At 36.5% G+C, this 25,640-nt stretch overlaps 3 protein-coding genes across 3 annotated transcripts; all 3 read right to left on the bottom strand.

Moving 5' to 3' along the window:
- Positions 1-3,619: 3,619 nt before the first annotated feature.
- Positions 3,620-5,002, bottom strand: LOC145672730 (uncharacterized). Its single transcript, XM_081741906.1, has one exon. It carries the CDS (start codon positions 5,000-5,002, stop codon positions 3,620-3,622), a length of 1,383 nt encoding a protein of 460 aa, XP_081598032.1.
- An 86-nt stretch (positions 5,003-5,088) lies between these two features.
- LOC145672729 (uncharacterized) lies at positions 5,089-5,931 on the bottom strand. The gene has a single exon (XM_081741905.1). The coding sequence runs from the start codon at positions 5,929-5,931 to the stop codon at positions 5,089-5,091; it is 843 nt and encodes a 280-aa protein (XP_081598031.1).
- A 138-nt stretch (positions 5,932-6,069) lies between these two features.
- Positions 6,070-7,227, bottom strand: LOC145672728 (uncharacterized). The gene has a single exon (XM_081741904.1). The coding sequence runs from the start codon at positions 7,225-7,227 to the stop codon at positions 6,070-6,072; it is 1,158 nt and encodes a 385-aa protein (XP_081598030.1).
- Between the last annotated feature and the right edge of the window lie 18,413 nt (positions 7,228-25,640).

Below are 25,640 nucleotides of genomic sequence, written 5' to 3'. Positions count from 1 at the left end.
ACATCATTTTGCTGGAGACAAAAAGTACTTTGTAGGCCTTAAGTAGGCTAGTGATAATAGCAAAATAAATAAAATTTATACAAGATATTTTGAAGTGGAGACTGGTTTGAAAATTTGCTACGTTAGCAGAGAACATATAACATAAAATGGTTAGGGTTAGCACCTTCGCACTAGAGACCCCGGTTCGATTCTCGGTTGAAGCTGATATGGTTCGGATCCCACGTTAGGCTGTAGATTCATGTCTCATGTACCCAGTTCTGAACGGGGAGTTAAACTCCAAATCAATTACAAATTATAACCTACAGTTTAACTAGCAACCAACATTAAGGTGTCTCTTTGCAGCAGTCATTATAGAAGTAAGGATTTACAACAATCAAATTGGTCCAGTACGGCATACCGATAGTAAATTAAGATGCCAAAAACTATACCAGCTGTTAGAAGAAATTACAATAAAATATAAGCTCTGTTATGTTGAAGTATGCTTAACACAGGTCTATATATACAAGTAAAACGGTAGTAATAATTTCCAGTTCGACCACTGGAGATAGAATTACAAAACCTCGTCCTATTAATCTTGACACATTCACTAAAAAAGATCGAGAAATGTAACGTCACATGGATTGCTTCAATTTGCTGATATTACCGTAAAGGTGTTAGTCTGTGCATTGGGTTATTGTCAGTTAATACAACGAAGGTGAGCTACAGCTTAATAGGATACCAAGCCTTATTTATACTTCAGAAGTAACGAGAGGCCGTATAGTTGGTACGTGAGAATGGAGTCGTAGTGCTTCTTGTAGTGCTATTACGGTTAATCGAACCAAAGAGTGTGTTCAATACTGGATCCGACGATATGAAGAGGAGGGCGAAGAAGGACTACAAAACCAGCCAAAACCAGGAAGACGTAGAAAACTACAGCTTAGCAAGATAAAGCACTCGTTTCTGCTAGTCGGAAAAATCCCTTTCAACCTGTTTCCACTCTTGAACGAGACCTGCTTTTGAACATATCAGCAATTACAGTAAGGAAATGATTACACGAAGCGGGAATCTATCACTGAATTCCTGCCATAAAAAAATTGACTGTAGAACACCGTGCCTCAAGAATGTTGTTTTCGTTGTAGTATCTGCCAGCTACGAAAGAGTTCTGGGATACCGTGATTTGGACAAACGAGAAAGTGTTCTTGTCCGCCCAAGACGGAAGACTGTTTCTGTGGCGCGCCAATTGCACTCGTTATTCACCAGAGCGTATATAAAGAGGAAAAGAAGTGGAAGAATTAGCTTGCTTTCTGGGATTGGATATCAGTAGCAGGAGTCTGTCATAATAGGCAGACATATCGCCTGGGATGGATTCGGGAGAATATGTGAAAATATTAAAACGACATATCTTATCAACAGTCACGGCCATATATCCGGATGACGAAATGCCTGTCATTAAATACATCCAAGACAACAGCAGTATCCATACTTCGAGAATAACTAAACAGTGGTTCCAGAGACATCCTGACATTTCTTTGTTCGATTGGCCATCTAAATCCCCGGACCTTAACCCCATCGAAAAAACATGTAGGCATTAATTGTGCAAGAGTGGGAACCGATACACAATGTCAAGGAACAGATACACAATTTTATTTTGTTCTCGCCATGAAACAAGCATACCTTTTTCTTTCTTTCTTTCTTTCTTCAAGGTGGCTCTTAAGACTTACCTAGTCGATCGCTAGTAGTTTACCTGAAGCGTAACGTCGCGTAGCAAACAACTCGGTTCGACATGTGCCAATATACCTACCCCCTGAATAGGGTTGGACGTCATTTTTTTCACTTTCATGATTTCATGGAAAGATATATATATATATATATCTTCGCTTGTGTACTACTACTACTACTTATCTGCACAAAAGAAAGTAAATTGCTTTCTTGAGTACTTTAACATCATATTTTATTGAAAAAGTGTTACGAAAGATTTAAAAAAATGAAAAAAAAAACTTTCCTTGGGCCGGGTTTGAACCCTCGCCAAAAGCAATTCTACTTATGAGCCTACAGCGCTAGCGCACACTGCTACGATTACAGACAGCAACAAGCGTCTGATTTCTGTTATACACATAGGTATAGGCTACGTGGCAAGATGCGGATAATGCCAACCAAACCGAACCGTGTATTTAGTCACTACTTCCGGGAGTACTTTCCCGAGCTAGATCTCAACAACCTAGTCCAAACTAGGGGTTAAGTATGTTAATAAAATTCATTTCAAATGGTTCAGCCATTTTTCGTTCTGATAGACAACGTATTTTTCATTTATATATTATGCAGATATACGTTAATAGTATTGTTAATGTCTTTTTTATTTATTTATTTATTTATTGACGTAAAAAATGATGTATTAACTTTAATGTTTAACAGTATCATACAAATTCACCGTGTGTATTACGACGTTTTGTCGTTTCCAGGTCTTTTCCGGTCATACCGGGACACGAGTGTGATTGCTTCCGGGTCACGAAATTCGTAACCAATTATCACTGTTTCCAAATACCAATAGAGTCTGTTCTAACCCCAACGGGTAAGGCAAACAAATGGATGCTGTCTGGCGTTGTATACGCCGACCAAACAATAATTTATTGTTTTGCGCATTTAATTAAACAGATAATGAGTTACTGAAAACAATAACAATTTATTTTGCATCTGGAATTTTGGACTGTATAAATTTGTATAGTTGCTGGAATTATTAAGTATTGGAATAAGCAAATACTACACACAAACACTGAAGATCCCGCACACGAGGTTTTTGCTGGAAATCACAACACATCACTGACAAAAGATGCGGGAGGCGGCCTAACGGTATCTTTGAAAAGAAAGACAAGAGACCGCCAGAGTAAGATACTACAAATAGACACAGAATTGACCTGAAGAGACAGCTGTACAGAAAAAACTGACACTACATAAAACATATATTTTGTTCCAAGTTTTTGAATGGCGGACAATAGGCTCACATACTGAGAGAACATAAGCCTCCTTTTTCTTCTTAATTTTATGAAACAAACAGAGGGCAGAATGGCCCGAATATAGCCCCCACCTTGAAACGCTCTAGTTTCAAATAACACACGCACATAACGAATGATCGAGTTTCACACCAGAAATACACTACAAACGAAATAATAATAATACTAATAATGCGTAAAAATTCAAAAACAAACAAACAAACAAACACAAGACAAATATTCATATGCAATGATAAGACATGCTTGATGAGCGAGATTGTAGCGTTTCGCATGACTTCACTTTACCTTGAAGGGTTGAAAGGGAATGGAACCAGCTTCGCAATGGGGCGCTTCAACTCCCCGAGGGCAGTCTTTACAGCAACTGCTCGCACTAAGCCATCATTTCCAGGAAATATCCACTGAACACGCCCTAATCTCCATTGCTGGGGAAGCAGATGGGATTAATTCTTTAGGCACTTGATTTCGGTGTGGAATTCTCTTTTTTGTACTTCATTTACCAAGCACAAAATACTCTCTTCCACTGCTTCAAAAGTACAAGCCTCCTGGAGTTTCGGCACCATTCCAGCAGTTGTAAGCAAATCTGCGACACCAACATACTACACGCTTCAATCTCACTAGGGAGGAGAAACGGTTCACGATGTCACTTTCAGTCTGTACACACATAACGGTGATACGTTTTTTCTTTTCTTCCACTTCTGTAGTAAAGTCAGCGAGAGGATATGGAGGCTCTGGCAACGTTGCTTCGCGCAACCATTCTGGACCGCTCCACCACAGGGGTGTTCTAAGAGCTCACTGGGCTTTACCCCCCTTGACGCACAATCAGGTGCATTATCTTCATTCTTGGTATGCGACCATTGTGACGAAGGCAAAATTCCTTGTGTTTTCGCTGCCCGATTTGAAAGGAAAGTTTTCCACTTATCAGGTGACAGGGCTAACCAAGCCAACACAACCGTAGAGTCAGTGAAAGCCCTTGTATCTTGAACGTTTACACTGATGGCAACTGTTTTTAACAATTTGGCCAGCAACAATGCGGCGCACAGGTCCAATCGGGGTAGGGAAAGTGTTTTGATGGGAGCAACTTTGGTTTTTGCAGCGATGAGTCTCACGTCGACACGACCGTTAAGACGCTCTGCTCGTAAATAGGCGACTGCAGAATAGGCCCGCTCACTAGCATCAGAGAAGCCTATTAATTGACAGCTGACGGCGTCAGAGGGCACAATACATCGTTCGACCTTCACTTCACGGAGAAAAAACAACTCATCGCAGTATTCTCGCCAGGCTGTACTTATTTCACAGGGGAGGGGGTCGTCCCAACCGAAACTTTCCTTCCACAATGATTGTAACATCATCTTGGCCCTCATGGTTACTGGGGAGAGGGGGCCAAGGGGATCAAAAATCTTGGCAATCTCTGACAACACTTTTCGTTTTGTCCACACTGCAGGGGGAGAGGGAGGCACTACGTTGAACCCAAACTCGTCGCTAACAGGTGACCACTGTACTCCGAGGGTCTTGATGTTGTTATCGGTGTCAAAGTTGAATTGTAGGTCAATTTCACGCATATGGGGAGGAACAGCCTGGAGCACTTCCGGTTCGCTACATAGCCACTTTCGAAGTTCGAAGCTTCCTTCTCGCAAAAGTTGAATCAGCTGTTGTTGTAGCTCAATTGCTTCACTCACACTAGCTGCACCTCCGAGGAAGTCATCCATGAAAAAATCTTTTCTCACCGCCTTCGCTGCTAAAGGATACTTCTCCCCTTCTTCTTCAACTATCTGGAGCAAACATCTGGTTGCCAAGAAGCTAGCAGATGCAGTACCGTACGTCACTGTTAACAAACGGTAGTCTTCGATTGGTGCACTTGGAGAATCTCTCCACTCAATTCTTTGGAAGTCGACCTCGTCCTTGTGTACTAACACTGTCCGGTACATTTTTGCAATATCCGCACATAAGGGAACACGATGTTCACGAAAACGAACAAGAATCGGGAAAATACCGTCCTGCAATGTTGGCCCCACCATGATCTTCTGATTCAGATATACACCCGAAGTTGTTCTTGCACTCCCATCGAAGACCACTCGCACCTTCGTAGTGGAGCTGGTGGGCTTCAAAACAGCATGATGTGGTAGGAACAACTAGCTTCAGCTGGAACATTTCTCTCGCATGGGGGAATAAGTTCCATATGCACTAACTGAAGATATTCCCTCATGAAATCCCGATATTGTTGTTGCAGGGAGAGTTGTTTGGCTAATTTTCGTTCGGTATTTAATAGTCTCTTCACTGCGATTTCACGTGATCTGCCGAATGGGGCTGTGTTACCCCTGAAAGGTAGTCTCACCTCATAACTTCCGTGTTCGTCACGGTGGTGTGTAGCTACAAAGTGTTCTTCACAGCTCCTTTCTTCCTTGGACAGGTGTTTTGTAAGTGGGAGCTCTTCTAACTCCCAAAACTGGCGAAGAGCTTCATCGATCTCGCAGGAAACTCGATGTGACGTCACCGTTAGCTTCCCACTTGTTGGACCTATATTGCCAGATAGCACCCAGCCGAGACTAGTTTCTAATGCAACAGGCGTCCCGGGTGGCTCCATACACTTCCCGCTCAACATAAGTGATGGAAACGCGTTCACCCCCAACAGAATGTCAATGGGGCCCACTACGTTGAAAGTGGGATCTGCTAATCTTAGGCCCTCTAAATGAGACCAGTTTGTAGCACTAGGACAGTTTTGTTTGGGTAGATCAGATGTAACTTTCTGAACCACCTCAGCACGAGTTTCAAAAGTTTTACTTGTTCCCCCGAATGACTGAAACTCTAAGTCCACCATTGCACTCGCTGTCGCCACTCCTGCTCCTGTAATCCCGGAAATCACAATACTGGATTTCTTTTTCTTGAGACCCAGCTTTTGTACACAGTTCTCGGTGACGAAACTAGATTCACTCGCGCAATCTAGCATCGCTCTGAATGGGTAATACACACCATTATTTCCTCTTACTTTCACGATGGCAGTACATAATAACACCTGTGGTACACTTGCGTCCCCTGCAACATGGGCCGTGATATTTGATTCACGCACTGGTGACTCAGCTCTCTCCTAGTGCAAGAGAGTATGATGTTTTTTGGCACACTTGTGACACGTACTAGATGCGCACGTATCCTTTCTACACGATTTCCGAAGACAATTAAAACACAGTTTTTTCTCTTTCACCAGGGTGACACGATCAGACACTTTGAGTTTTGTGAACTCCACACATTTGTAAAGGGGGTAGATTGCACTGCATACGTCACATAATGTTTGACCACGTTCACTGGTGGTAACGTGGGAGGAAGTTTGTTTTTTGTCGCGATTCTTCACTTGCTCACTACTTCCGGCGACGCGCGTTTTCCCGCCGGCAGACACAGCGAGCGCGCGGGTTCTGTTATTGAGGAACTCTGCGAGCTGCTCAAATGATGGCTGTTCATTTGTTTTCAATGAAAGTTCCCACTGTCTACGACTTTCACTGTCCAGTTTATCCGTGATATGATAAACCAAGATAACATCCCAGTATTCGACTGGTTGCTCGAGGACCTTGAGGGACCGCGTGCACTCCATTGTGGTATCAATTAGCTTACGTAGGGCAGCTGGCGATTCTTGTTGTATTACGGGTTGCGTAAGTAAGCGCTTAATTGTCGTGTTCACTATTTCCCTCTTATTGTGATACCGTGCATTTAAAATGTCCCACGCTTTTTTGTAGTTGCTGTCCGTGGTTTGCATCGCTTGAAGGAGTTGTGCTGGTTCCCCTTTCAAGGATCTTTTGAGGTACTGCAACTTTTGAGCACCTGAGAGATTTTTGTTATTGTGTACTGAAGCCACAAATAAATCGTGAAACGATAACCAGCCTTGGAGGTTTCTCGAAAACACTGGCAACTGAAACTGCGGTAGTCTTACGTCACTAGTAGGTTGCCTTTCAGACGAAGACGAAGGCTGAGCTCCTTTACTTCCCTCCAATTGAAAATCCATCAATTGAACACACATCTGAACTATTCTCTTGTCCACTTCCGCTAACTCTTCCTCTTCTTTTTCGAACTCCTCGTCTGCTGCCACCGCCAAAATATCATCTAGCAGCTTTGAACACTCCTGCTGGAGTTCACTGACCTTCGCCTGATGCACCAAGATGGCTGCCGCTGCGGTAGCGTCCAACTCTGTGATGGCTTTTTCTTCGCGCGTAATTTTTGATTTTAATGTTCTTTTCTTAATTTTTAGCGGCTCCATCTCTAAAACACTACACTAAGTTCGTGAGAAAAAAAACACTCAATCACTAGTCTATTATTGTTCACAGCAACAGTTCACATAGGCACTAGTAATTTGGCGGGGATGGACAATGTATACGACGACCAAACAATAGTTTATTGTTTTGCGCATTTAATTAAACAGATAATGAGTTACTGAAACAATAACAATTTATTTTGCATCTGGAATTTTGGACTGTATAAATTTGTATAGTTGCTGGAATTATTAAGTATTGGAATAAGCAAATAATACACACAAACACTGAAGATCCCGCACACGAGGTTTTTGCTGGAAATCACAACACAACACTGACAGAAGATGCGGGAGGCGGCCTAACGGTATTTTTGAAAAGCAAGACAACAGACCGCCAGAGTAAGATACTACAAATATACACAGAATTGACCTGAAGAGACATCTGAACAGAAAAAATTGACACTACATAAAACAAATATTTTGTTCCAAGTTTTTGAAAGGCGGACAATAGGCTCATATACTGAGAGAACATAAGCCTCCTTTTTCTTCTTAATTTTATGAAACAAACAGAGGGCAGAATGGCCCGAACAGACGTCCTATCGTTAACCAGATTAAGCAGATGCTATACTTACAACGGTTCCGCGGTCTGCATATAATACTTAAGATTCAATATCTCAACCAGTATGTTGCTGCTAAACTTTGGTACTACGCTCGCACCTTTCTGCTCCCTTCTGTTTACGCTCGCCAAATTGAAACTGTATTTATTTGTTTTTTTTTGGCAGGGCTACTTCTTCCGCCTCCGCCACAACACTATTTATCTACCTCACAGTGAAGAGGGCCATGGACTAGTAAACATTCGTCTTAAAAGTCAAGTATTATACATGCTAGATGCGTATCAAGACGCTGATCCCCACTTGGACTATACACGGGTGTGGATCAAATGTTTCAGGCACGAATACTCTCAACCAAGAAATCCGCCTTTCTACAGATTTGGCAACTTATGTCCTACATATTTTACGAATGTTGTTCAAGTATGGACATATTCTGGTGAGCTCGCTACCTCTACTGCATATACTCTCCAAACCTTATACTGACAATTGTGGAGAGCGTCACTTGTAGATGTGAGAGTCCGGGTACAGGATATGTTCCCCAGTAAACAATGGCGCCAAATCTGGCAAAATGTACGAACCAATGTCCTCCCTTTGCACACACAAGCAGTATGGACGACCATAGTTCATCAACTGCCTGCCATACAAGAAAGACTTATGCCCTCACCTGCAAATATTGTGGCCACTCCGATACACTACAACATCGTTACACGTCATGTTCAGGTGTTGATATTATTTGTAACCTCCTTCTTCGTATGTTGTGCTTGATCTGTCGTACACCTGTTCTTTATTTGCCGTAGATTTCCTATTCTTTCCTGCATTTCAGTATTACCCAAAAACCAAACATAATACGGTACTCTGGTTAGTTGGTACCACATTGCTAAATGTTCATCGTTCCACGTCGTGGAATGATGAATGCTTATATTTTGACTTTTTACAACGGGAACGCCGCAAATATTTCTCAGTCGATCAAGAAAGACAGTCTTTCAGTGGCTTTTTGCAAGCGGCTCCGTCCCACCTGTCGGAAAGGACTGCGAGGCAATGAGTTATGCTTGTGAACATTTTCCTTGTTGTGGTGAATAACCACTATTATCGTACAGACGACTAGATTCGATCAGAACCATACCTTCGAAAAGCTTCTTAGTGGTCGGTCCTAGATTACACCTATATTGTATCCATGTAATTTTCTTACGTAATATTAGTGACAGTATAATAAATACTAAAGTGAGCAAAGAAGGAGCTTGGTAATCGTGAGATTTAGGGATCGAATCCGGTTGAGGGAAGTTGAATTTTTTTTCATTGTTCGTTCCCCATATCTTAAGATGTTTCTCTCCCTACGTAATCACCTGATGGTCTCAACTGAATTCTCCACTTGAATTTGCACATGTGAATGTATTTCTCCTTCATCATAATTGCATCTCTCGTTCTTTAATGTTGTCAGCGATGACATAAGATAGCTTGGGAACAAAATGTCAAATCATAAAAGCGCTATACCAATGGGCCTACCCTCCTAAAGTGGCAGAATATTTATTCACGCTCTGCAAAGTCATTTCAGATCAAACGACTGAAAGAGTGTTCATTCTAACAGAAACAGGATTGGACCTTCATTTTTTGTTGCTCTTTATCTTCACGAATAGGACACATATGAACTAATCTGTTTGTCATAAGAACTACAGGTCTGTGATTAATCTGATTTTGGACAAATCATGCTGTAGACGGTAGTGGGAATTTCACCCAAGTGTACGGGAATTTTCAGTGCCTAGAGATTATGCCACCCGCCTTCTTTAAAGCTAATTCGGTTGCAATACTTCCCGTTCCCGGCAAACGCTTTGGACTGAACTGGTTAAGCACTTTTGCCGTAAACGCTGTCAGGTCTTTGTGCAACTAAAGTTGTAAGTAGATGACGCACGAATCATTTTTTCCAATCTGAGATCAATGTCTATGCTTTAGTACGTGTTTTCCAATGAACGCCATATATTATTTTCAATATTGCTGTGTACGTAATGTATTATTTCATTATCTACCGTATGTTCCGAGAAATAACAATACTGACCACGCAGTAATCATAAAATATGTGAAAGTAGATGCAAATATCAAATCTAGAACAACTGCTGGAAATAAGTTTGTAAATTATTGTTTCCATTGCTTCTATTCTGCTCATTCCAAAATCTTTTTCTTTCTGGAGAGGAGAAGATCGTGCTTCTAACACTGAGTATGTATTGAAATTGAAATGGAAACATTTGAAACAATTTCAACCTGACCTGTATTGGAACTCAGGTATACCATATACAAGTTCAATCCGCTAACCACTTACCTACAACGTCACTTCAGTTTTTACTTAATGTGAACGCCGCAAATATTTCTCAGTCGATCAAGAAAGACAGTCTTTCAGTGGCTTTTTGCAAGCGGATTTTAGCTTTTTAAAATCGTTGCATGTAAAATACACAAAATACAATTGATGGTATAAGGAGACGTTCCTTATGTGAGTGTTAAAAACACTTAATCGAGATTTCATTCTTTAACTCAAAAACAAGTTATATAAAACTTCGTCAATAATGAAAATGTCACAAAACGTTCTTCAAGTTGAGGCTACCTCATCGGTTTTAACGATGGTCCCAATTTACATTACTATTATTCCTCACTCTATCATCTAATTTCCAAAGGAGAAAAGACGTTATATTCTCATTCTATGAACTGTATCAACACGTATAAAAGTGGAAAGTTCTATATCTTTCGTAACCACTTGTTTCTTTTCTTTTCTTTGTATGAAGAATTTGTGGCAGGTTACTGACAATTATCTGTGAGGCCCATTGTGGGTTCAAATCACTTTGAAGAGCAAGGTCCGATTTCTTTCTGTCCTCTATATTACTGTCTATGTGTCCCTGTCGTATTTGGAATAACTCGCAAGATGTTGAGTTGCCAGTGACAAACAATAGCATGGTTGGGGCGAATTAAAACAAGAAGAAAGATTGGCAAAGTGTGAAACTCGTATGGCAGAGACCTGGGTTCGAATCCCATCCTGGCAATTAAGTTTTGTTTATTGTATGGTATTGTTTACGTTATTGGTATTGTAAGTCTATTAATTCTTTATTATTGTTATTATTATTATTATTATTATTATTATTATTATTATTATTATTAATAATAATATTGGAATGTCGAGAATTGGCTACATATTGTATATTATACGATTATTGAATTTAATACCGTTTTGTTAATATGGGACATATCTGAAATAGTGAATTGCTTAAGACATTCTAGTAGTAGTAGTAGCAGTAGTAGTGTTTGTGTTGCATAGGCAGATCACTATCAAAATTTGATGGTCGATATCACCTAAATGACCCCCAAAAAATCTGAAAAAAGATCAGACATCATTTTGACCACAAATGGCCACTTTTCTGCACTACTCGCCTTAACATTTAGATTTTTTTAAATATACCCTAATAAACTTTTATTCCTTAGGGTGATATGTATTTTGGAACTTGATACCGAAAAGATAAAATATGATTGAGGTTTCTACAAATAGATGGACCATTGCCCGGGCATGGCTATAAATGAATCAGTGATTTGAGTAAGGTCATAAGTCAGTAATGACAATAATGCCGTTAGTCAATGATTTGTGACATTTCTCAACTCATGGCGTGACTATTAGCGTGACTTCTGACATATCACATCCGAATGGTGTAGCTACCCTTCAAGAATCAAACTTACATGTAAACAAATTTTCGGCATATGGCTGATTTATGACGTTTCTCAAATCAGCGATTCAAATGAGAGACAGTTATTTCTAATACGCACCAGCCATAGTATTGATAGCAAATCTTAACTCCCTGTTCTATTTTCGAGAACAAATCATTCGTGGAAGAAAGAAAAATACGCATCATATGCAGGGTATTCTTTTCTTGACGCAAACGGCCAACGACACTCATGGTTTCTTGTTCTTGAGCCATTAATTGTGAGTGACTGGAATTAACCTGGTCCTGATTTTACAGGAAGATTTTTACAGTTTAGGCTAAATATCCATTTGCATCTTATTCGTTGTTCGAAATGCCGAGTATTTACACATGAAACATATGATTATATAACACCTTCGATCATACAAGGAAAAATACATTACCTGAGCAATGAACATGTACTTCGTATTCGACTCAAAGAAAACAAAAACACGTCCCACAATAAGTTAAATAAAACGTGTCGAGATCACCAATGTAAAAAAAAATTACGGGTGGTTAATTTGAAAAGAATTTTCAAACAAAGCTCTGTTATCAATGTGAGTTTCTTGGGATGTTTGTCATAGGTAGAACGCGTCCTGGGACCGGACGACAACCGCCTGATTTTAAGAGAAATAAAAGTGAGGGTTTTAGGTTATTTGAAGAGAGTGAGAGAGTGTGTATGCGAGGGTTGAGGAAAATAAGGGATAAAATCTGACGTCACAGTATCTGTTGTTCCATTTTCTCTGCTGGGCTTCCTGGTATCCTCTTGATGATCGTCCGATGTTCTGCCTGTCGTTGACCGAATTACTGATTGGCCCCTACTGACTCCCGTGCATTCACCCGACCGACTCCGTTGATAGTCTTTCGACAACTTCGCGACTGACTCCAAAGATAACTCCGAAAACCGGCTCTCGTCTGACTCTGGAGACTAACTCCCCGTTTCCGGGTTCAAGAGAGTATTTAAAGACTCAACTCTGCTGGTATTCTTGCCGACTCAAGACACGTGTAGATGAGATGATTTCGTCGCAACAGGTATTCTTGACATCAGAGATGGTGAGATAATTGGGAAAAGAGCTCTCTCAGCTCTATTGCACAAAATACATATTAACATGATACATAAACAAACACTTCCATGATTTAGGAACGAAAACACAAAACTACGGAAGAAAACATTTACTAAATTCTCAGACGTAAATGAATTTCACTAGCTAAGTCTTCCGAATGACTAGCGTTCTTGAGACATACAAAATAGTTTTATGTAAGTAGGAAAAAAAGAAATAGCCTCACAACACCGATGATAAGTGTTAATGAAAATTATATTTCTTAAGGAGTCAATAAATGAATTTGCGGGAGATAAGCGTAAATCAATAAATAGTAAATACTGGTCTCTTCGCAATAATATAAAACATTTACTGAATTCTATTAAATGCCCTTCCATTGTGGCCTACCTATAATAATATTTCAAATCACCGTCCTTACTTTCGTACACTAGTTTCCAAGGACGGAATTAATTGCTAACGTAATTACGTCCTTGCAAGTATACAAAGATTAGTTATGGATACGGTTCCAGATAATCCTACAATTCACAATGTTCCTTTCAAATCAATATATTTTTTAATTCGAAAAATCCACAGTTGAATAACTATTACACTATAGTTCAAAACTATGATTATGTTTTTGCCACGCACTCAATAATGTTTCGTAGAAAGTAGCAACCAGTCGATGTTCCGTATTTGACGTACATATGAGCCAAGATCTTCGTTTCTCCAAGGATACTAAGAGAGTGGTTCCTTATAGTGGATGATGGGTTATTCTTCCAATCGGCAAAGTCACAAACGATTGAGAGTAATTTGTTTAAATATTCAGAGTGAGCAGATGATATTGCATATGTAAAGTATATTTAAACCGAGCTTGTAGTAATGTATTCAGTCTGGCAAGATGAATTTTCTTATTTCAGAACTGTTTCGCGGTAACATTCCAGGCCATGATTTTTCACGTGTGTTAAACATAGAATATAAAAAAATTAAAAATAAACAATGAATGCTAAACATCGTCGTTCCTATAATAATTTCTTATTTCAAACAAATTTCAATTAGCAATGAATAATTTAATAGCAAAGAAAATATTCTTTGTTTCGTTGTCTACGACAAGGTAAATATATTTGGTTTCAAATCAACATTAAGCAACACACAAATATAGTGCTTCTTCTTTTGTCGGCATAAAATATGTATATAAAAGAATTTCTCTGTAAGTTGTCTTGTATAGCCATTTAGAAGAATGTGTATCTAACGGGTGACCGGTTGCAATTACAACAAATCCTCATCAAAGAGAATATTAGTCGCAAACCTCAAAATTTGCAACGTTTTGAGATTTTTGCCATAAAACAGAAAAAAAAAACTATTTTTTTCCATTCGAGTCCCAAATAACATTAAGCACAATGACATCTAAGTTTAACTTTGATATTCTATTTTCTAAAACAGACCAAGCAGCATCCCTTAGCAGATATAACGACTCTTGTTTATGGTGTACAAGTATCAACATCAAATCGAGTTGAGGAAAGATTAAAAGTGATACATATTTGATTGTCTACATCAATATACACTACATTCATTAAATCTTATCGTCTTAATGCGATACTTCATATCCGAGCCCAAGCAAATATCCCTCCATAACAGAATACATGGATTAAAGAAAGAATATGTTTCAATCTTATTACAAATGCAATAACATGCAAACCACTAAACTACTACCAAATAATTAGCACATCAACAAAAGAAGCGTCAATGACTAAAAGAAGGAAAGGTAGGAGAAAATAAGAGGTTTGCAAAGAATATTACCAAATTCATTTTTATATCTTAATAATTAACACTTAAGGATTTTCTCTCATATTAAAAATATTAGTGTGGTTATAAGTTCCAGGATTGATTTGTTTAATCCTTTACCCACTAGCATTATTTCTACGACGGCAACTAAATTATGCAGTACTAAATCTACTTAGTAAGAGTACAAAATTGGTGTTAGTGTAATTGCAGTAGTTTAAAAGACAAGATGTGTGTGTTTCTGAAATTGTGAAAGGAAGAGAAGAAAATAACGTGTAGTGATTAAATTCTGCTGCTACAGACATGTTAAAAAGGAGGCGCAAAGCTTGGTGATGCACTCTGAAGCCGAACGTTTGAGTCGTATAAAAGATTTCGAAAGCGTATGGACTCAGTGAAGGACGACGAGGGTGGTGGTCTTCCTTGCATCATTTCACTTACTCTCAATACCGCTCTCCGCTCGATTATTTTCTGTTTGTCATGATAAAGAGATTTCACCTTCGATACCTGCAAATAGATTTAGAAGCTGTGACCAACCAGCGGAATAGGATTTACTCGAAAAAGTTTTCAAAGACTATAGAAACGTGAGAAATAAATCTTTGGCAACGTATTGCATCATATTGCTTCAAATAGAGTTTATTCTTATTAAAGAAGCTAAAAGAATAATAAGAGATTCTTAATGTTTTATGTAAAGTAGTTAGTCTTAATAATCCTCAATCAAATATTAAAGAAGCTAAAAGAATAATAAGAGCTTCTTAATGTTTTATGTAAAGTAGTTAGTCTTAATAATCCTCAATCAAATATTAAAGAAGCTAAAAGAATAATAAGAGCTTCTTAATGTTTTATGTAAAGTAGTTAGTCTTAATAATCCTCAATCAAATATTAAAGAAGCTAAAAGAATAATAAGAGCTTCTTAATGTTTTATGTAAAGTAGTTAGTCTTAATAATCCTCAATCAAATATTAAAGAAGCTAAAAGAATAATAAGAGCTTCTTAATGTTTTATGTAAAGTAGTTAGTCCTAATAATCCTCAATCAAATATTAAAGAAGCTAAAAGAATAATAAGAGCTTCTTAATGTTTTATGTAAAGTAGTTAGTCTTAATAATCCTCAATCAAATATTAAAGAAGCTAAAAGAATAATAAGAGCTTCTTAATGTTTTATGTAAAGTAGTTAGTCTTAATAATCCTCAATCATTTATTAAAGAAGCTAAAAGAATAATAAGAGCTTCTTAATGTTTTATGTAAAGTAGTTAGTCTTAATAATCCTCAATCAAATATTAAAGAAGCTAAAAGAATAATAAGAGCTTCTTAATGTTTTATGTAAAGTAGTTAGTCTTAATAATCCTCAATCAAATATTAAAGAAGCTAAAAGAATAATAAGAGCTTCTTAATGTTTTATGTAAAGTAGTTAGTCTTAATAATCCTCAATCAAATATTAAAGAAGCTAAAAGAATAATAAGAGCTTCTTAATGTTTTATGTAAAGTAGTTAGTCTTAATAATCCTCAATCAAATATTAAAGTCAAATTCATTCGTCTTGTCTGTGAAACTAGTGTTAGTGAATATGTATTGGCAATCATTACAAACTTTAAATTTCATTAGACTGCAAATATATTTGAAAAGGTTGGGTTAACATGTATTAAATATGCATAAATTACAATTTCGTACAAGTTATTAAAATTTCGTTCGGATTTTCAAGAAGTGTTACATTCAATCAAAAATTTCGATTAAAAAGGAATCAAGTAATGTGGTAAAAAATGTAATTATCAAGCACTCAATAGCTTCCATGTTTGGTTTGACGACTAGTCAGAAAAGACAGTCCACCGTCACCGTATTGATGATGTTTGTTGTAGAAGCAAAAATAAATCATTCTTCCTGAACATTAGTTTTACCTCCAAATTATGCGAGTAAATTTTTAATCTCGAAAGAGACGCAGATTATGGTGTATAAAAATAAGGGTTTTACATAATATTTATAACCGGAGACTAGGACATTATTAACTGTCTCATTATTAATATATTTGTGCACATATCGTAGAAGTTACATTAGGAATACTCATAAAAATGTAGGCATCTGACCTATAGAAACCTCCTTGTAACATTTATAATTAATAATAAATTGATTATAAATGTTAATTTTGATAATGTGACTAGAACTTTATTTCCTGCTTCCAACTTCAACTTGTGTGGATACATTAATAAACATCTGTACACATCTACCTGACTAACTCTATCTTCTATGAATCCCGGAAGTCCAACGAAAAAATTACATAAAGTCTTCATTGTCTTTTGTCCTTAGCTAACTGGGTTTGGTCTTGTATTCCTGTTTCTGCAAGATCCATCCTAATGTTGTTCTCCCATCTGCGCCTTCTTAATGGTCCTTTTTCGATTTCGTTTCCAGTTAAAACTTATAGAGTGTTCCTCCTTTTCTCCATTCTGGCTGCATAAGCTGCTCACGTGAGACTCCTAGGCTTGATTATCTCAACAAACGTCGGTAAATTGTATGAATTATGGAGTTCCTTGTAATTAGGTCACCGCCATTCGCCTCAGGATTCTATTCTCAAATACTTCTTTCTTTAAGGTCATCTACCATAGAGCACAAATCGTGATTATGGTTTCATATATTTTAAGCTCCATATTCCTCGACAGATTTCGTAAAAACAAATGATTTTGAACTGAAAAATAACACGAATTCCTTCTTTCAGTAAACATTTAATATCTTCCTGAATAAGGTTTTGGTCTGTTAATACAGATCCTAAGTATTTTGAATGAATCCACTTTGTGGAAAGTTTTATTTGATATTTTGAGGTATCCATAATTGCAGTATTATGATTCCGGTCCAATTCAATGAATTTAGTTTCCTATGCATTTATTTGCAAACCCATTTACTTCCTAGCGAACATTTTCTAAGATCTTGTTCTCCTGTAACCCCTATCAGATTTATACTATTAGATTACACCATAACATGGTCAACTCTATGTCCTGGTTGTTATCTTTGATTTTCCTTATGGCGTATGCGAGAACCAAATTGAATAATAATGGCAACAACGCCCATATTCTTGTATTAGGCCTTTCGCAATGTAAGAGCTCGTGTACTAGAATTTTGCAACTCGGACTTTTAGAACATCTTAATTAATATAACTAGCTTTCCGGTACTCCAAATTCTGTAAGAATGTTCTACAATGTTCCCATCCAAACCGAGGAGGATTTTAGTTTAGCGTCCCTTTCAACAGCGAGGCTATAAGAGACGTGGACCTACTGATTAACGTGGAATCTGAACCACATGAGCTCCCACCGGGAATAGAACCCGGGACTCCCGCGCCAAAGGCGCGTACGCTAACCGCTTAGCCACGGAGGAGCTCCCCATCCAAACCGAGTCATAGACCTTTCTAAAGTCAATAAATAATTCATTTACCGGGTTATCTTATTCCCATTTCCTTTCAAATATTTGTTAACTGATAAAACTCAGGTTTGTCGTTACATTTTCCATAAATCAGCACTAATAATATCTAGTAATTTCATCTGCGTCTGCGGTCAATCTTGCTTTACTTGATATATGAGTGAGAGATCACCTCCTTCAACGAGCTAAAACTGTAATATACTTAGAAATCACTTTTCAGTTCCGATGTTAACGTTAAGATCTGAAGGAAACCCCAGCTTCAGAAACTTGTTACCAATCATTTACAACTTCTTCATCTTGGTGGACAGACCTGTGCTTTAAATTCCAAATTATTGATTAACACACAAAGCATTTATGTGGAATATACTTACATTTGGCCATAGCGCCTGGTGTTTAGCGCCTCCGAAATTTTACACCAGACTTGAAATTCTAGAGCGACATGCCATTCGTCTTGAATTTAGAATCAAACTTAGGTATAAATTTACTTACTTGTATGAGAAAAGTAACTTTCATTCTCTTGTTCAACATATAGCACATGTCACAAGTTCACATTTACCGATCTCCATGATCATAAATATATTGTTCTTGACACCATATTTAGACTTACAACAAGAATCGGAACTTAAGTACTGCTATACACCGATCAGAGTTTTGCTTTCCATATAACTACATCCACACTCTTCCAGCAGATCGTCACCATGCCAATTTTTTCGTCATCAACATTTTTCACATATCTTTCCATCATAACACTTCTCTCTCAATAACATTAATCAGGGCTTTTCGTCAGTCCTTACACTCCCAGGACAGGAGGTTTATCTACATTTATCTGTTCTAACATCTATATTTTGTGTTGGGATGTTACGAGCAAATCACACATCACCATCTATTCAGTTTAGCATTTTCTACGATTTTTGATAGTTTCAAAGTTTTTAGCACATTCGTTATGTCCACGTTTCTTCACTATTTTGTTGTTATGAATATATTATTAATTGTGTTATTGTTGTTTAATATGTTCATAATTTCGAATTTTGTTAATGTCTAATAACAATGTTTGTTTAGCAGTTCCTTGGCCGCATATGAGTTTAATAAAGAATAACTGATCCTCCCACACCCCTGGCCAAGAAAGAGGACGAAACCCTCTACTGGCCATTTCTTTGCACCTATTGTTTTCTAGTTCTCTAGCAATCAACAAATGCTTTTTCCATAAATTACTGATTCCCATCAACTTCCAATTCTACAAAGATAGTGCTGCTTTAACTACTACTCAAAAAATGTAAACAGCTACTTTTGTAGAAGAGGGAAACAACTATGATGATGTAAAAAAGAGTAGCGTAAATTTAGGATCAGTCCAAATGAGTTAAGCTTTAAGTTCAAACTCCAGCGAGAATTTTCTACAGCCACTATTTATGAAGGCTGTTTTATAATAGCTTAAGCGTTACAGATATTTGTGCTGAGTTCTAGTATTGCTACAGCAGATAAATATTTCAAGACAGTTGCAAACTAAAGGGTTAAGAAATACAATTTTCCAGCACCTGTTAAACTAATTTTATAGAGAAAGAGAATATTTGCAGAGCTATAACATTTACAGTTATATCGAAAGATCGCGAGAAGTTAGCAGCATGTTTTGTGCTATCAACAATAGCATCCAACGAAGAAAGAATTATGATCAAAATTATGAAAAAATCTTAATAAAAAATAATTAGTCTTATCCCAACGTAAACCAGAATACAAATCCCCATTTTGATTGAATTTATCAGGGAATTCTAATTCGGAAATTGGTTGTGAAAATGCGAGAGAGAAGATTAGTAACAAGAGAGCGAAATGTTTCAAGATTATTGTCTGAATACAGCAAAGGCTTACAAGAAAAGTCACACTACACTGAAAGATTTTCTAGTTTGTGAAAGGATTGGAAATTTAAATAGAAGTTAGAGTTAATTAGTTCTTTAGTTAGTTTATTCTTCGTTTTCTAGACAAAACAATTTTACCTAGTAGTGTATGATTCAAAATTGGCTTTTATGCATTGATGAGATTTCCCAAATAAGATATCTCCAATTATTCTAATAAATTCTTCATTTACTGCAACACCAACAAGTCTGGTTATTTTAGAATTGTGTAGAGAGATGCATATCACATTTCATTAAAATCGGGTATGATCATTCGAGAGTAAAGATTGAACGGACGGAGAGACGTACGAACGCCACTTTATTAGAATGAAACAAAATCTTTCCGTTCACTTCAAATTTTCTTGTTGCTAATCATCCCGATAAAACTAGTTGTCAGTGGAATCTCATCTAGTGTAGAGTATTATAATTGCAAATTTATTTAAGATAAGGTATCGTTATCAAGTATGTGAATATGTTAATTCTGAATGTTAATTGTCTATTGTAATTTATAGATTTATCTTACCAACCAGTATGAATTTCCTCGGAAAACAGATGATTATGCACTGTTCTCAACTAGGATGTACCATAACAATAATGTAAAATTCTATTCTGTAAAATCAATTAGAATTACTAGTTCGGAATCATTGCAAGAATTGAGTATCAATCAAAGAAAATGTACCTTTCCAAATGAAATAAAATTGGAGATGACACAGTTGTACTCATACGAATCATGTAAAAGAGAATGTAAATACCTCAAGGTCTCTCATATTTGTAAATGCATCATTCCAGGATTTTATAATTCAGGTATGTACCTGCCTATTTAGTATTTTCGGCGTTTGACAAAACCAATATATATATATATATGTTATTTTAAAAATGCAGTGTTTTCTAGTTGTGAGCTTTGGTTCAGATAAGATTATTTATAATACTATTATCAACGTTTTCTTTTTTTGTCTGCACAATAACATTAATCAATATAATGTAATCTCTGTATGTATACATGGGTATAATGTTCAAGGTTAGCTCAAATCGGTGCACGCGTTTATCCCAAGTTTAAAATCGAGTACGAAAGTAAAGATAGTGTACTTAGTATTAACCTGGCAATGTATCGTGTTACTAGTAGGCATCACTTATTTCGGACGCAAGTTATGAGACCGTTATTCAAGATTGCGAGCAACAGTACGGAACACAGAACCGCGTGTGGCGATCGAGAAGTAAAGAAGTGGATAAAACCAGCTAACATTTATAGATATTCAGTCACAGTACACTAAGGAAATCCTCAGCTCCCATTGTAATATTTGAATCATGCAAGATGTGCACAACGTTTTACATCATTGAGGTATCTGTCCCTTCTCAGAAGACAAGTATGACGAACATACACGAAACGAAACCCGTGATTTGAGTTGTAGATTATGCCGCATAATATTATTTACTGTTCGACATCTCTCGTCGATATCAGTACATCCACAGTATGTAACGCCCCTTTCCATCCGTCCAGACCGGATATAATTCGAACTGAGATTTTTCAGAAATAATAATAGTAATAATAATAATAATAATAATAATAATAATAATAATATATTAGTAATAACAATAAATTATTTAAAAACTGCAAATTCGAACTAAGTCAAGTCTAATAGAAGGGTGTAGAAGGACGGACCAGATAGTCTCACTCAATTCTCTAAGTCGAATTTTCGATCCAATATTTCCAATTGTTCACACAGATAATAGGAAACCAATATATAATTAATAAAATAAATACGAAAAAATACGAATATTCACTAACAACTTTATTGAAAAAATGTTTGGCAGTGTATGTGTACTATTGTGTTAGAATAATACAGATACACATTAAGAACAATATAGTAATTTGGCAACTCTGTTAATGTAAAATATTCCAAAGATTTTAATTTTTAATAATCCAAATTTCTTTAACATAAATACGTGGTTTTCATTTGTAACAATAATAAATATCCTATTCTTTTCGTTACTCCAATTACTAGAAATCCTGATTTGGTTTTTCAAAGAATAGTTTCTACTCTGCATTCGCTTTCTAGATAATCGAGAATTAATACAACGTCAAAATCCAGGTAGTTCATAAATTTAAAGTTTTAAGAATAAAGTTCAATTCAGCCACATTCCAACAATTTTACTAATTTGATTAATTACGAAATATTTCAAAAGTCTGTATGAGATAATCTGAATTAGTTTTTGTCTATACAAGTTCTCTACTATTTCTCAAAAGCCAAAAACTAGTAGTACCCGATCTCAATTCAATATATTTGCTAACCTAGGGTTTAATTACTGAAGAAAAGAATATTTAAGAAGCACCACTTTGCGAGTCCAAATAACTCTCATTATCAAACATACTATTACGTGGAAAAATACACCTGAAAAAGATTCATTAGAAATATTGGATCCTTAAATTTTCCCCGATCAAGAATCGAAATCGTTCACCCCAAAATTCCTTCATGTAAAACCCGTTAATTTGGAATCCACGAAAGTTTCCATTAGAACAATAATAATTTGGAGCTGAAAAAGGGATTCCTAACCACAACGGTGAAAGGCGAAAAAAAACAACCCCAGATACACATAATTAAACGTGACACAACTAGTTCTTATCTATAAATGAAAAATTTCAACTCACCTCAGTCAAATAACGTGGGCTTTGTTACCTTTATAACGTAGCAGTTTCACATTCGACTGGTTCCTTCGCCTGAACCTTTCAAACCATTGTTACGAGTTAATTTGGTTGTTCATTGCCAGACGGAACTTTCCCCGTAATTTGGCCAACTTTACGCAAAAGAAACTAACCACAAGCAACCGATTTCTAAGCACAAGAGAAAGAATTCTTATACGATAAGTTGGTTCCTCTAAAACCATTCAACAAAAGCAAAGTGAACTCACTTTAAATTGGCAAAAAAATGAACAAACCAATAAAGGAGCTCATAGATGAAAAATTTCACTGTGGGCATAACTTAATACTTCGCTAAACCACGTCACAAATACAAACATAATTCAAAAAGACGTTAACAACTAGAATATCCACGATTAGATACTCTAAATTCACTCTTTAGCGGGCATAAAATAGGCCCATCGAGAAGGCTCCTTGGTCCGGCTATTTTCTCAATCTTAGAGAATGCCTGTTTTTAAACAAATTAACTTCACGACATTGAAAGACAAAAACTAGGCATATTATTTCGTATTATATGCACTTGTAGAACTTCCTTTTAGTCTTCACTGGCACTAACAACCAAACATTCGTAAATTCTCCCTTTAGAATCATTACCAACGAGGAACATTTAAACTACAATGAAGAGACAGAACAAATCAAACCATTCCTTCCCTGAAGGGTAGTAAGGCAACAGTCAGCGAGCAACGGGAAGCTCGCTGACACTTAGCCTTCCTCGCGCGAGAAGCAACGCCCCCAATCACGCAATTCTTTTCTTGCTTCAGTAGTTTAACCCTTTGAGCAATTCATACATTCATTTTACAATTTCTTTAAAAAAAATTCTACTAAAAGAATATTACCAAATCGGAATAAATAGAGATTTACAGTTCAATATTATGATTAAACAACACCCTGAATAACAAAAACAATAATTATTTTACATATATTTCTCTTTTAAGTTTTTCCTTTCCAACATTCTCAGACGAGTCCATTTTTCATGGGTTCCAGGATCCATAAGAAAGATGGGTCGTTACAAGTATCAGGGAACAAAAGACCCGAGGACGTCATTCGGTGATAATATCCGCAAATTAAACGTAATGGGCCTTATGCAGAGTCGTTTTGACGTTTGATTAAAACCATATTACAAGGTTGACTAACGGATGGTTATCAAAATTGTATTCAGAGACTCTGATTAGGACGTAGTATTGGACGAAGGTAATCACATGTAACTAATTAATCTAGAGCACAGACTAAACTTTTACCCACGGTTTAGCGTGAGACACAACATTGCGTATTTCGTAATTCATGTATTTTCATTTTTACAGACTACGCATGCGCTCATCTACTTTTCCGTAGTTGCCACATTTATTTTACTCACCGATGCAATGGGGTTCTGTAAGTTAATCATACCCAAATCATCATTTTAGTTGTACTCAAAGTAGACTCTGAATACCAAAAAGTGCACTTTCCTTAGTAAAGAGTTAGTTTGCTTACTAACTAGTCTGTGACTAATCTTTGATTTACGAATTCTCTCTGAATACCGCCCAATGTATCCTAATGTATCAAATCCATTCCACAAAGAGCTGCTCTTAACATATTCGAGTCGGAGCCCATTCTTCCGATGCTTCTTCCTACAGTAGAAGGAGTTTGCGATACTTTTTGAATATTATAAAAAAATAATGTAAAAACGTTAAAGAAATGAAATATTTATTTTCTTGAAATATTGAGTTAGTATTACAGAAAACACATTATTGTCGACCTGTTTTCTTATTGTTATGTACATTTTTATACTTTTTTATAAATCTACATTTTTCAGTTATGAAAAAGTCCTACAAGTAATATGATTGATTATAGGTATGCGTATACGACTTTTTTGACGCATTAGAGCCCTTCAAATGTTACAAGCCATCAATATAAACAATAGATATTTTGAAATGGCATAAAGGTATGAGTATAAAGTAAAATATAGAGCAAGACCGACTATTTCTATTTTTCGTCTGGAGTCGCCCTTTTGGCATTCGCCCTTCTGTCGTGCTACTAAATGCCAGAAAGTGTATAACAATATAAATATATAAATAAATACGATTTTTGTACCTAAGAAAATATTACAAGGAGATATCCCTCCCAGACTCATATAAAATGCTTATGTTACAGTCATCATTATTGGTCAGTCATTACAAGCGAAAAGAAAAAATCTAAACTTCTCCGTTATAGAAGCGCCGGCAACATAACCTGGGTTTATATTTGAATCCTGAATTTCATATCCAGAATCAACAGCAAACTCATCAATCATATTCCATATTTCTTCTTAGGATAATCTCCCGTTTTGAGTCAAAAAATGCATATAAAAACGCGGGAAACGTATCCCAATTGTTATCTCTCTAACTCGCTCTGCAGCGAATGCACGGGAACCTGGAGGTTTTCTTTACAAGTATTACAAGGATCACAAAGTATGAGAAGTTGAAAGTCGTCTACGGATAGCCATCCAATGTTCAAATTAACGGAAATTTCATCATGTCTGGGAGACGAGATCCGTCCACTGGGAAAAGAAAAACATCACGGCTATGTGACGTGTTGAGACTCGAATGTGTTAATGAGATTATGAATGACACTGACTAATATTACGACAAACTGCGTGAACTGAAAGAGGATAATTTTAACACAGCCGTCACATTAAAATCAAACTGCATCATTGTTTGTTAAACAGGTAAGTATATACCGGTGTATACTTTATCTTTAAAATTGTATGTTTGAACAACCTTTGCAACATTGACTAGATACATTGTTTTTACTTCATTTGAAGTAACAAATTCAGACGAGTTTTTAACGGTATCTTCCAACGAATAGAATATTTCCATCTTGGAATAGGTCAGTGTTTCCCATAAGTGCACATTCTTGGAGTTGCTAGCTTGTAAAATAGTATATTGTGCAGTGTAGTTTAGTATTATATTGTGTTTCTATTTAATTTCTTCATTTTGTATATTTTCAAGTAGCTATACTTTCTATATAGTGTAAGATTCTATGTATTTCTTAATAATCTTGACAAATAGCTTGTATTACTGGTAAATTTTGTATATGATATGTGAGAGATTTTGATATGAGATTCCACGTTCTGTGTCGATAGTTATTGCATAGGCATTACAAAGACACGATGAAACTTCAAAATATATATTACTCAATTTGCTTTGAAATAGCGCAATATTCAAATTATTGTATTTTTTAAAACCCCATTAAGATTAATATGAAACCACACGGAAGAATATGTACTAAGATTGAAATATTTCGAGACCTGACAAGACTTAACGATAAAGATAAAATTGGAGAACTAACTCAA

Source organism: Thermobia domestica, chromosome 16 (genome assembly GCF_964235325.1).
Source record: "Thermobia domestica chromosome 16, izTheDome1.hap1.1, whole genome shotgun sequence".
NCBI lineage: Eukaryota > Metazoa > Arthropoda > Insecta > Zygentoma > Lepismatidae > Thermobia > Thermobia domestica.
The sequence above is the reverse complement of the archived record's forward strand: the minus strand, read 5'-3'. Positions and strand labels throughout refer to the sequence as shown.

Excerpts from the sequence above, each read along its gene's own strand:
- LOC145672728 (XM_081741904.1), bottom strand. The coding sequence starts at position 7,227 with ATGGAGCCGCTAAAAATTAAGAAAAGAACATTAAAATCAAAAATTACG.
- LOC145672729 (XM_081741905.1), bottom strand. The coding sequence starts at position 5,931 with ATGCTAGATTGCGCGAGTGAATCTAGTTTCGTCACCGAGAACTGTGTA.
- LOC145672730 (XM_081741906.1), bottom strand. The coding sequence starts at position 5,002 with ATGGTGGGGCCAACATTGCAGGACGGTATTTTCCCGATTCTTGTTCGT.